The sequence below is a fragment of the Neodiprion pinetum genome, chromosome 1 (genome assembly GCF_021155775.2).
Source record: "Neodiprion pinetum isolate iyNeoPine1 chromosome 1, iyNeoPine1.2, whole genome shotgun sequence".
In the NCBI taxonomy this organism is placed as follows: Eukaryota; Metazoa; Arthropoda; class Insecta; order Hymenoptera; family Diprionidae; genus Neodiprion; species Neodiprion pinetum.
In genome coordinates, this window is record NC_060232.1 from 31,644,502 (window position 1) to 31,655,833 (window position 11,332).

At 34.5% G+C, this 11,332-nt stretch overlaps 1 protein-coding gene across 3 annotated transcripts; it reads left to right on the plus strand.

Moving 5' to 3' along the window:
- Positions 1-45: 45 nt before the first annotated feature.
- LOC124211461 (TGF-beta activated kinase 1) lies at positions 46-11,038 on the plus strand. 3 transcript variants are annotated; one of them, XM_046610541.2, is made up of 9 exons: positions 46-264; positions 849-1,074; positions 1,614-1,731; positions 1,863-2,192; positions 2,425-2,537; positions 2,749-3,155; positions 3,230-3,329; positions 6,298-6,407; positions 6,573-6,744. In XM_046610541.2, exons 1-9 carry the CDS (start codon positions 187-189, stop codon positions 6,651-6,653), a joined length of 1,563 nt encoding a protein of 520 aa, XP_046466497.1. In that variant the 5' UTR covers positions 46-186; the 3' UTR covers positions 6,654-6,744. The 3 variants fall into 3 exon arrangements, with proteins under 3 accessions (XP_046466497.1, XP_046466492.1, XP_046466506.1); XM_046610536.1 differs by lacking the exons at positions 6,298-6,407; positions 6,573-6,744 and adding exons at positions 7,961-8,214; positions 8,379-11,038 and having other exon boundaries at positions 50-264; XM_046610550.1 differs by lacking the exons at positions 6,298-6,407; positions 6,573-6,744 and adding exons at positions 7,961-8,214; positions 8,379-11,038 and having other exon boundaries at positions 181-283.
- Positions 11,039-11,332: the final 294 nt, after the last annotated feature.

Genomic DNA, 11,332 nt, shown 5'->3' on the forward strand with positions numbered 1-11,332 from the left:
ATATCTTTGACCAATTGTATTACAGAACGCCCACTTCGTCTCAAAACAACGCAAACACGTCGGTAGAAAGACGAAAAATGGCAAATGGCGAAACAATTTGAATGCCAGTTCAAATAAATATTTGTGAAAAATTTGCGTTAGCTGGGTAAATGCGGCCTGAAAATAATGTGATGCGGACGGTATGTGATGGCGAGCAAGGAAGGAACTGGCCATCAGCAACAGTTTGTTGAAGAAATTAACTACAATGAAATTGAAACACAGGAGGTAATCTTGTGATATCTGTGTAAGAAAATCGCACATTTTCATTATGTTTACCCTCACCAAATTGTCATTTTGTAGCAAATAACTTACCCTTAAATAAATAGCACTCGTAAAATTCCATATCGTATCAATGAACCTCGTATAAAAATCTATTGCGAAAACATAACCTCACAACATCTTCGTCTCCAAAACATTTCGGTCTCTATAAACATACATGAATATTTTTTTCACTCAATTATCTATCTCGATCAATCAACTGAGTCCTGACTTAATATGTCCATCCACTTTCGGGCTGTTGCTCACCGTTATTCATCAGTAAACATTATTATCGACGTGCATAGAACTCGCGTTTGTAAAAGAGAGTGAATTGATTTATACAATATCAACGAACAAGCTTTATAGATCAGCTAACGTTAGTTAAAATTAAAACATTTATTTACAAAGAGATATCAGCCATTGCTGTGTAATCAAATTCATCTAATCAGCTTTGATACGCGCCTCATGATTTGTTTAGACATTTTATGTCAGCGATCCAACTTCCTTTAACTAATACAGTAAAGTAAAAAAGTAATTGTTTCTGATAACAGATTGTTGGGAAAGGCTCCTTTGGAGTTGTCTGGAAAGGACGATGGAGAGGTCAGTATGTGGCGGTGAAACACATAAACTCTGAGGGAGAGAGGAAGGCATTCACCGTCGAAGTGCGCCAGCTATCCAGAGTAGCACATCCTAATATTGTTAAACTCTATGGTGCATGTACAAAAAATCCAGTTTGTTTAGTTATGGAGTATGCTGAGGGTGGCTCTTTATATAATGGCAAGTAATTGAAAATTTATAGTACACTGGTGTTAATTCAAACTAACATCCAGCTAATGATTTGTGAAATATACACATATCCAAAAAATGACCATGCATCCTAAAAAATGATTTACTTTGTAAATGATAAGTATTATTTCACAAGTATTACATCATGGTATTTTTTTATTTAATCAATTGCGAATAGAGTTGCTTGAAATAATTTTGGTTGTTGACTACAACCCAGTATGTTTAAACAAATGTAGTGGTTTTACTTGATACCTTATCTATGAAATAGGAGTAATGCAGTGCCTGAATATAAAACACCAATGATCTGCAAAATACAGCATACATTACTGAGTTTTCAAATTTCACTTTAAGGCTGCTCTGTCCCATCATTCTAATAATTATACATGAATGACACTTTCTCCGCTTTATTCTTCCATTTACATTCGAGCTGTGTACGTATCTTTTGAGAATTGATACTTTTTCTGCTTTTTTAAAAAAAATTTCTTTACAATACACACATATTTTATAACTATAATGTGTTAATGTTACAGTGTTGCATTGTAATCCACAACCTTACTACACAGCAGGCCATGCAATGAGTTGGGCACTCCAGTGTGCTCGTGGGGTTGCTTATCTTCACAACATGAAGCCAAAACCATTAATTCACAGGTTGGTCAAATATTTAATCATTACATAGCTATGCACATGTTGTTGTGTTTCTAAGAGCCACTCACTTTCAAACATGGACATAATTGAAATTCTATCAGACACTATAACTTTGACTATTGGAAACTTTACAGAGATTTGAAGCCTCCTAATCTTCTTCTCATCCTGGGTGGTCAGACTCTGAAAATCTGTGATTTTGGAACAGCCTGCGATCTGAATACTTACATGACCAATAACAAAGGCTCTGCTGCTTGGATGGCGCCTGAAGTCTTTGAAGGATCGCGGTATACAGAAAAATGTGACGTGTTTAGCTGGGGCGTTATTTTGTGGGAGATTTTATCCCGTAGAAAACCATTCGACGACATTGGTGGTTCTGCATACAGAATTATGTGGGCTGTGCATATTGGTCAGAGGCCTCCGTTGATGGATGGTTGTCCTAAACCGATAGAAGACCTTATGACCCGGTGAGTAAATATTAATTTGTTACAGCATCTTCCTATTTACACTAAGAAAAAATCTTTGAACACAGTTCAATATCTTATGGTACTTTATGGTACTGTCCAGTCATAAATCCACTTGACATGAACGTGTGTGTTTGATGTAGAGTTCGACTGTTACTCATTATGCCAAAATTTAATCTGTAATTCCTATTTTTCTCTATATTAACTTTCTCTCATTTTTATTTGTTGCTCTTAGGTGTTGGAAAAAAGTTCCAGAAGAGAGACCGTCAATGGATGAAGTTGTTCAAATTATGACCACTCTTTCAGAGTTCTTCAACGGTCAATTGGATCCTGTTGAATATTCTTTAAGTATGTTATAAACCTCCATAGACACTTCTTAAACTAGGATTATCAAAAACGAAAAAAGATGATAAGAACGCACTATGAAAAAATTACGTCTTATGAGGGTTTTTTAGTAGAGAAAACAAATCATTATTATAGTAAATGCTATTTCATACAAAATACAAAATCCAAGTAACCTGTACAGTAAAGAATTTTGCATTTTCATGGTAATTTTCAGGCAGTGAAATGGATGAGGAAGATGGTGCTGATGACACATTGGATATGCCGAGTACCTTAAACTCACAAATCAATGGTTCTGTAAGCAATGGTACAAATCAGACACCAACGCCAACAGACAATCAAGTTATGTCTGACATTCAATTTACACAACCAGAAACCAGCTCGTCACAGTCTCAGGTACCGCAGACTGAATGTAACACAGGGTACCTCACACCTAGGCTGAACCAAGCTGGAACACAGTTCCTTGGACTTCAGAATAATTCTAAGCCCAACTCACAAACTGGCGGTAAAACAGATCTCACGCCACAAAGACCTCCTAGAGGTATACCTGTGACTCAACGAACCAGACTATCACCATCAGTTTTAAACGACTATACTTCACCGATACAGATAGAGTGTAATCCAGTAAGTAGTCACGATATGTGGGTATACTTGTCAAATTTGTTGATTCTTATTTATTTTATGATGCCTATTTTCAGAATTCTTGGGATTTAACCACCTCCGATGACTCTTCATGGGAGATACGTAACATGGCGGGATTGGACAAAATGGTTCCAAAGACACATAAAACTCCTCAAGGTAAGAAGTTCAGAATTTTTTTACGATTCTACATTTATTCCATTTGAAATCATATCAGTTTGGCAAATATCGTATTTCATATTTACTAGAGTGAGCTTCTGAACTTGACCCACTTTGTTTTATCCATTGAATTTTCGTCAAATGCCTAAGTTAAATCATTTAGCAGCAAAAGATACCTTATTATTCTGAAGATACATGGATCGTTTTGATTTCGATGTAACAACAAAAACTCATGTACGATTTATACAAAGGTATACATTCAAAGGTATACTTGGAAAATAATATAGTAGAATAAGAAATTAGCTCATATTCAAAGTTAGAGTGATATCACAGAGCTGGTAGTCAGTCACTTTTTTTAAAGGAGTCACGTTTTTCCAGAAATGGTTTCTTAAGTCACTTTTTCGGTCGTAATTAAGTTTCGTGCATCAACAATTTCGTTCCAACATTTTGATCTCACGCAATATCCACTAGATAAGCCGAATTATTATGAACAATTGCCCGAAACAATAATAATTATTTATTAGCTACTGATTCCATGCCATATATTCCATCTATACATTAATTATAAAGCACTAAAAAACAATTGTTTATTGAATAATGAGAAAATTCGATACAAAAGTGTATATCGATTTAAATTATAGAGTGAAGAATCTTTTCCTAAATCACCGAAAGTTAGATTTCTCACATTGACATTAAGATAAACTGAATTTGCGTCATTTAAAATGTACCTTAAATACCAAACGCCAAAATCCTAGAATACCCAGATACCATAATATATTGTAAATCATAAACAGTTTTTTTAAATCCAATAACTGCACAAATTTTTTATCTTTGATCTCTTTATGGCGGGATCTTTTCACATTACAATCTGGAACAGATGTATTTACACAACCAACTATTTATTTAAAAACTTTTTCTGATTCACTCCATTCTACAGATATTTAGAAAATTTTGGCTCCACTCGAAAGTATAATAAAAATCAGGGAATTTTGACCGTGACAAAAGGACTCTTTCTATCGTAGAGTCTGAAAGTCCATGAAGATTTTTAAACTATCCGGTCTCTGGACACTTTGGTCATTAGTGTGAGAAATTGGTATGTGGTTTGAAAAAATAATTCGGTTACATATCCCTGACATAAAAGCCCATGGCGTGACTCAACGCAAAGATACAAACATAAATAGCCAGAATACAGGGCAAGCATTAAGTAAGGATAAAACAGAAGCTGGTCCCCAGATGTCTGGCCTCTAAGACACCCCGTGTACGTGTGCTGAGACTGCATCTGTGCGCGTGTGAAAGCCTAACAGATGTGTCATAGAGCCTGAAAGCTTGGTAGCTTAGTCGACTGCGCAGATACTTAGATCTTGGAATACGAATTAAGTTCGTACTCTACTTTTCATTCTAAAAGAACTCTTAACTATCAACTGCAATTAGTGCATAGTAAGACCGAGAGATAATTTTTGCTAGTGCATTGTTAATATTTATTTTACTACACTTTATCCATACAAAAACATTTTTAAATTTACATTATCTTAGGTAAGCAGAATAAGTTAAAAAACATCCGTCAGTAATTATTTGTAATCACATTATAACAACAAGGAACTCAAACTTAAAACAAGCCTAGTCAAGATTGACACTGACTATTTTTTACTTGATTAGCTTACTCTAAATGGCTATAAAAATAATGTTATTGCTGAGAATGTCAGTTGCGAGTCATACTCTTCATACTTGCACTTGTAGCCTGTACAACGTCAGGGGTATATAGTGGGGAGATGAGGGGTGAACGACACCGAGACAATGCCGCAACAAGTAACTGAAATAAACTGACCATGTACTTCGTTATCATCGGCTCTATAAACTAATAAACTATGAAGTACACAAAGCTACACGATGTAGAGATAATCGGAATGATGCGACTTTATGCATAACTCTGCAACTCATTTGAACAACAAGATATCGTTATGTGGTATTATTCAGGAAAAAAGTTTGAATTTTATAAACAGAAAATTGAATACTCCAAATTTTAATTCAGTTTCCCATTAATGAAAATGATGTATCTGTTCGATTATTCTGCCATGCTGTACATACTGGTGACACCAAACTGTCTGCCAACACAAGCCCCCTAATAAGAGTACGTCCCGCACTATTCATAGCTGCAATCAGATCACCGGTCCCCGTCAGGTTTTTTCAATTAAATTCACCTTCGTTCAATGAAAATTTATTTTGTTGAATGTCTCCTTTCATGATTATGCTAATGTCAAATTCTATCAGATTCCACCTGTATGTTGTAGTGTACTTTCAGATTGTTTGACATTTTCAAAGCCTAGAACAAGCTGATGTAGTAATTAAGAGAAAAAAAAAATTCACCCTAATGTAATGACAAATGTGATTGACAAAGGAAATCTTAAGTAATATAGGTCTCCCGCCACGTGTGTAACCACATACAAGCAAGTGTGTGAGCATGAAGTATATTTTAGGCTCAGAATACCAAGGCATGTTGACTCATCTAAAATACACTCTTGCTGAGTCTCATGTATATAGTACAGATGCATATATATATATATATATATATATATATATATATATATATATATATATATTTGAGTGTGGGTGAGTATGTGTGTATATATGTATATATAGACGATACACGCTGTCAAGTGTCAACTAAATGACTTCCCTGTTCTGCAAGATAAATCCCGTGGGATGAATTCATTCAATTTTCTGAATTTTTTTATGTTCTTGTTGCTCACAAAGCTTAGATTAACGTTGAAAGTACTGCAGCACATTTGCCTTAGTCATATTTCTACATGCCATAACAAAATGCACTGAATTTATTTTATCTGACGATCAATAGCCACCACTTTTCGCAAAATTATAAGACTTTTTTATACATATAGAGATTCAAGAGTTATGTAAAATAAAAGTAGAAGATGCTAACCCTTGTTGCTGAAACATACTTTTATTTTTATAGCCCAACGCCTTCATGACTATTTTTTCCGAATCTTCAAGCAGCTGTTGTACATAATCAATTGCGATACATCAGAAGAAGACCTATCTTTGTACCTTTTTGCAAAAAATTCGGTAATAAGTTTTTTACAATCCGCTATCATTATTCCAGTATTTATCATTAAAGAATCATCTTGATTTCTTAACGACTTCTATACATTTTGTGCTTGCTTGATTTGAATTTAATGCAGCTGTTTTTTAGTTAGTAAAACTATACAGTAGTTGATTCGTGCTTCATAGGAATACACTTCTGAGACGAACGCAACGCATTACCTAATTTTGCAGTATTATTGGAAAATCCGACGCATTAAATCTGCATAAAAGTCAGGGATTCAGAGGACTTTATAATGCCGACCGCCAGTTGACTCCTTGCCAATGTTACTTACATGAGATTAATATGGACATCTCAATAAACACTGCTCATTGAAATTAATCAGATTGGTTTTTTCTTTTCTGTCTTTTTTTAACTGTTCAATGGGTTCATTTTATAAATTACGAAAATTATTTTCCGATTCCCTTCTATGCTCCATATATATACTAATAAAAGTTGAAATAATTAATATCCTTGTATCAAAGTGTCACAACAATCAAGTCAATCAAGTCACGTTTGAGTATAATAGGAAAGTAAAAAATATGCCAATTATTGCGCACTACAATTCTAAAACAACAATGAAGTTTTGGAAAAGATTCACATTCGCATACTAAATTAAGTAACAAACTAATAAAAAAGAATTCATTTTACCGCAAGTAGCGAGAAAAGTAACAAAAATGACCAAAGAGATCAGAAATTCTTGGGGATGAATCAAAGCACGAATGTTTTGTTCTTGGCTCATGCTTCACCAACCCTACTCCTAAGAAGAAGGCCAGAGGGGGGCAGCATTTAGCAGGTGTGGCTGAGTCAGCCTCCCCGATATAGCTACTCATTTGTTTAGTAGCGACCGAACTGCCTGCGGAGGAACACCTCCCAAGGATAATCTTAGAGCACAGTCTCTGTAAACATGTGGCTTTCCTAACGTTTTCATGAAGTATATTCATTTGAAAAGATATGGAAGTTATAATCCTCGTATGAGCATATTTTAAATTCTTCTTTATCCTAATGTGAATTCAAAACTTATTTGCAAAAATTAAGAAAAAATTGATCTTGAGCACACGTTCTTAAGGAAGATGCAATTCTGAATTTCAATCTTTAATTGTGATATTGGATTATGCTGCAACGAAAAGCAGTGTTAACGCGAAATTATTAATTTACGAAATCGAGCACTGATTATTGTGCACTGCTCAATATGTGTGATGAATTACCCAATATCGTTAGCACGGAGACCCTCAAGTGTTGCTGGGTACTATTACGTTAGTATTCAAATGTTATTAATAAATATTGTTTAGAAGTTGAACTAACTATTAGCGAATGACGACTACATGGATTCTGGATTATTGAAAGCATAATTGAAGCTTAATTACCATAGTAGATGATGCATCTTGTTAGTGTTGAGACTATGATCTTTTTTAAACCACTCATCGTTAGTTGATACGTTCACAGAAGATTTCCATGAAAACGGCATGTTGTCACTGAATTCCGTTGGACGAAATTACCTTAAGATGAAACGTAATTGAGGATTATTACATTTTAGGAAGCAGCACAACGAGTGAAGATTTGGAAAACGTCTATCGGCTGCTGGATGCAGAATTGAGGCCACTCACTCCGGATTATACGTGTCAACAATCTCGGGAGATCTTTGAGGAACATAAGCAACTTGCTCAAGAGTATCTCAAGGTGCAAACAGAAATTGCGCTTTTAGGTCAGCACAAAAATGAGATGCTTAAAAATCTCAGCGTTGATAGTCTACGACAACAACAAGAACTCCGTAAGCTGGAAGATGAGAAAGTGAGTACTTCTTAATTTTATTTAATATATTGATTTTACTACCATTATATTCATTGCTGCCATTATATTTTTAATTTTTATTCGTTTTATAATTTCTAACAAGATTTATTTATGCAGCTGTTCTTGACCAATACTAATATTTGTAAAATTTTGGTTCGTAATAGGAATCCTTGGTAAAACTATACTGGAATTTGAAGAGACAGTTAGAAATCATGAAAGGCCAACGAGGTGGCGGCTCAGGAGGTGCGCCTGTAGCCATGGGGTCTACAGTATCTGGAGAAGATGGTTGGGTAGTCGTTCCATGCCAAGACCCCTCCAGGCTCTCTTGAATGTGCATTCTTGGAAAGGTGCACCAAGGTCTTCGTATTGATGAAATATGTTATTAAATACATAGTTTTATCGTTATTTAAGATCACTCAGAATAATCCTTCAATGTATATCGGAGTCAAAGAAACGACGACTGAATTAGGCAAGGGGCTGAACGATGATCTCTCGTTTCTTCAAACATGTGTTATTCAGTATGCTTATAATAATAGAAACCAGGAATGGTTGTTTTGTACAGAAGACTAGTACAGCGTTGCTAAACTTCGAAAGACATTCAACATGGGGTACAGAGCGCCCACGTAAGTCCAGCGAATGAGTTAATGTTCAGAGATATCGGAAAATCAAATAAATATTTTCTAGTAGTAATTTATCAAGTGTTACAATGAGCAGATATACATCGAAAACGATCTGCAACGTAACTTGTCCGAATTGAAAATAAATTTTTATTCATTTACCCAAATGGTATCAGGTGTATCAAACTTCGAATTATATTTTCACCACCTCTTTCAATATCTTCCATATGTTTTGTATAGGAGGTACACAAATTTGTCCTGATAAGATTGACAGCAATATTTATCAAGTAATATCCTTAAGATATAAAAAATCATACACATCTCAGTTGAAAAGATCACATTTAGAACCAAAGTTGGTGAAAAAATATAATGTAAGGAAAAAATGTATCATACAAAATAGAAATTCCTAAGCGTCGTATGGAAAACAACTTATGAGTAGTGATGAACGTTTATTAGTAGTGATACATTCTTCATATTATGTCTTCTAGTTATATATTTATACAAATTTGATACACTGATTTGAACATAATTATTAATGATTTTAACCAGCGCTTAAGAATTGAATCAAATAGAATTTAAATTGTCGTAGTTAATATACATACCTACGCGCGCGTACATACACACGCACACACAAAATCATATGTTTTCAAGATGAAATTTCGGATACGTTGTAAAAATTTCATTTGAAATATACAGTTGACAAAAATACTTAGACTGTGCTTGGAATGAGGTATAGAAGAGGCGTTGACGAGGTTACTGAACTGTACTCACTACGCCATTGAATCACTTCCACGACATTTTGCTGCGAGTTTGGACTACTTTTAAACTCTGAAATTAATACTATTCAGCTGTAACATGAACAAATCTGTTCTCAAATCGAATAAATTTATGTTAATAGTATCTCCTATAAATCATTGAACTTATCAAACTTATTGTTAATCATAGGTAGCGAATGTTTTGAGATTGTGATTCAAGTTTGTCCATCGATATTTCTTATCTGCGCAAATTGCAAACATTTCATGCACAGCCAGTATATTTAAGTTTTAAGAAAAAATAAATAACAGGATACTTTAAACCGTTCTGTGCTTTAGTATTGCTAAATTTTTAAACTGAAGTAACATACATATAATATTCTAGTCGAATGTTGTAAATAATCGAAGATATTGTTCTATCATATTCCCATACTTTTTAGATATTATAAAGTACCTAAAGTGCTGGGCGGTGAACGTGTGTTAGTGTAAAAGACTGTAAATCACGTGTACATACTCGGTAGTCCCTCTTCTTATTAACTTGATACAAGTAAATCTGATAACTTATGCCGATAGTCAAAATATTTTATCGCATATGTGATATATGTTATACCTTAAACTGAACACATTTCCGTATGTTATGTAACTTTTTGATAAATAGTAATCAATACGCTTCACAGGGCTGTGTATCAAAACTTGATGTAAAGGAAGAGCTATAAAGTTTAAGACTTTTCCCCTTGCTTTCATTTTTACAACAGCATCAGCTTTAGTATCTTTTATCTCTACAAGTTGCAGACTGTTTTGGAAATTTTCGGATGCTCTACAAACGGCGAATTGACAATAAATGCATATTTTTTTGTACGCCCAATCATCACTAGAACTTAACGAATCATAGGAAAGTGAGAAGAGTGGCTACATCATTTTTTGCGTACTAGAACTGAATCTGCACATTAGATCAGATAATTGGTAATGCTGAAACCGACAGTGCTTTCATATTGATCCATACTCAGTTAATTGTTTGCATACATTTGTGAGATTGAGTGTGATAGAATGACGTGCAGATATCTGTCAACCTTTTACTTTTGCAATAGATAAATCGGTAGAAAATATCGAAACGATTTGAATAACTATGAAAGGTAAACATTACCGTTGAGCAGCTAATCGCAGGGTGTGATACCGAAGATTACAGCCTAGAAGCAAAGCTTGTAGACATATTCTAGCAATTGACGAAACTACTTACCGCATAAGATATGGCGCATTGTTAGAAGAGTACCTAATTATGGGTATTTGAGTATACTATTTTTGTTGCTAAATTAAAACATTTCCCCTCCACATTGCGAGGAGCAAAAAAATTGAAATACTTGTAACTACCTATTTATAATCAGTTATTTTCTTAGTAGAAAAGATGCATTTCATGTACTATTGTGATGTATAATTTATAAAAACACAGTTTACATATCGATGTTCACTCGATACAACTCCCCCATTCCCTATTGCTTTGAAAAATCTGACACCAAAACGACCAGAAAATATCACGGTGGCATCAGACTGGAAAGCACGAGAATTATCACGCAATTTCGTCAATCAGGAAAAATCATAAAATTACGTTGTGCCGCTAGGAAAAATGTATTTTATTCCCGACTCAACTGTGATGCTGAAAAATGAACCAAAGGTAGCATACGAAGAGGACAATCCCGCTTATAATTATTTCCCGCAAGTTACGTGGTTGCCACTTTTCGAGTTAATAATGTG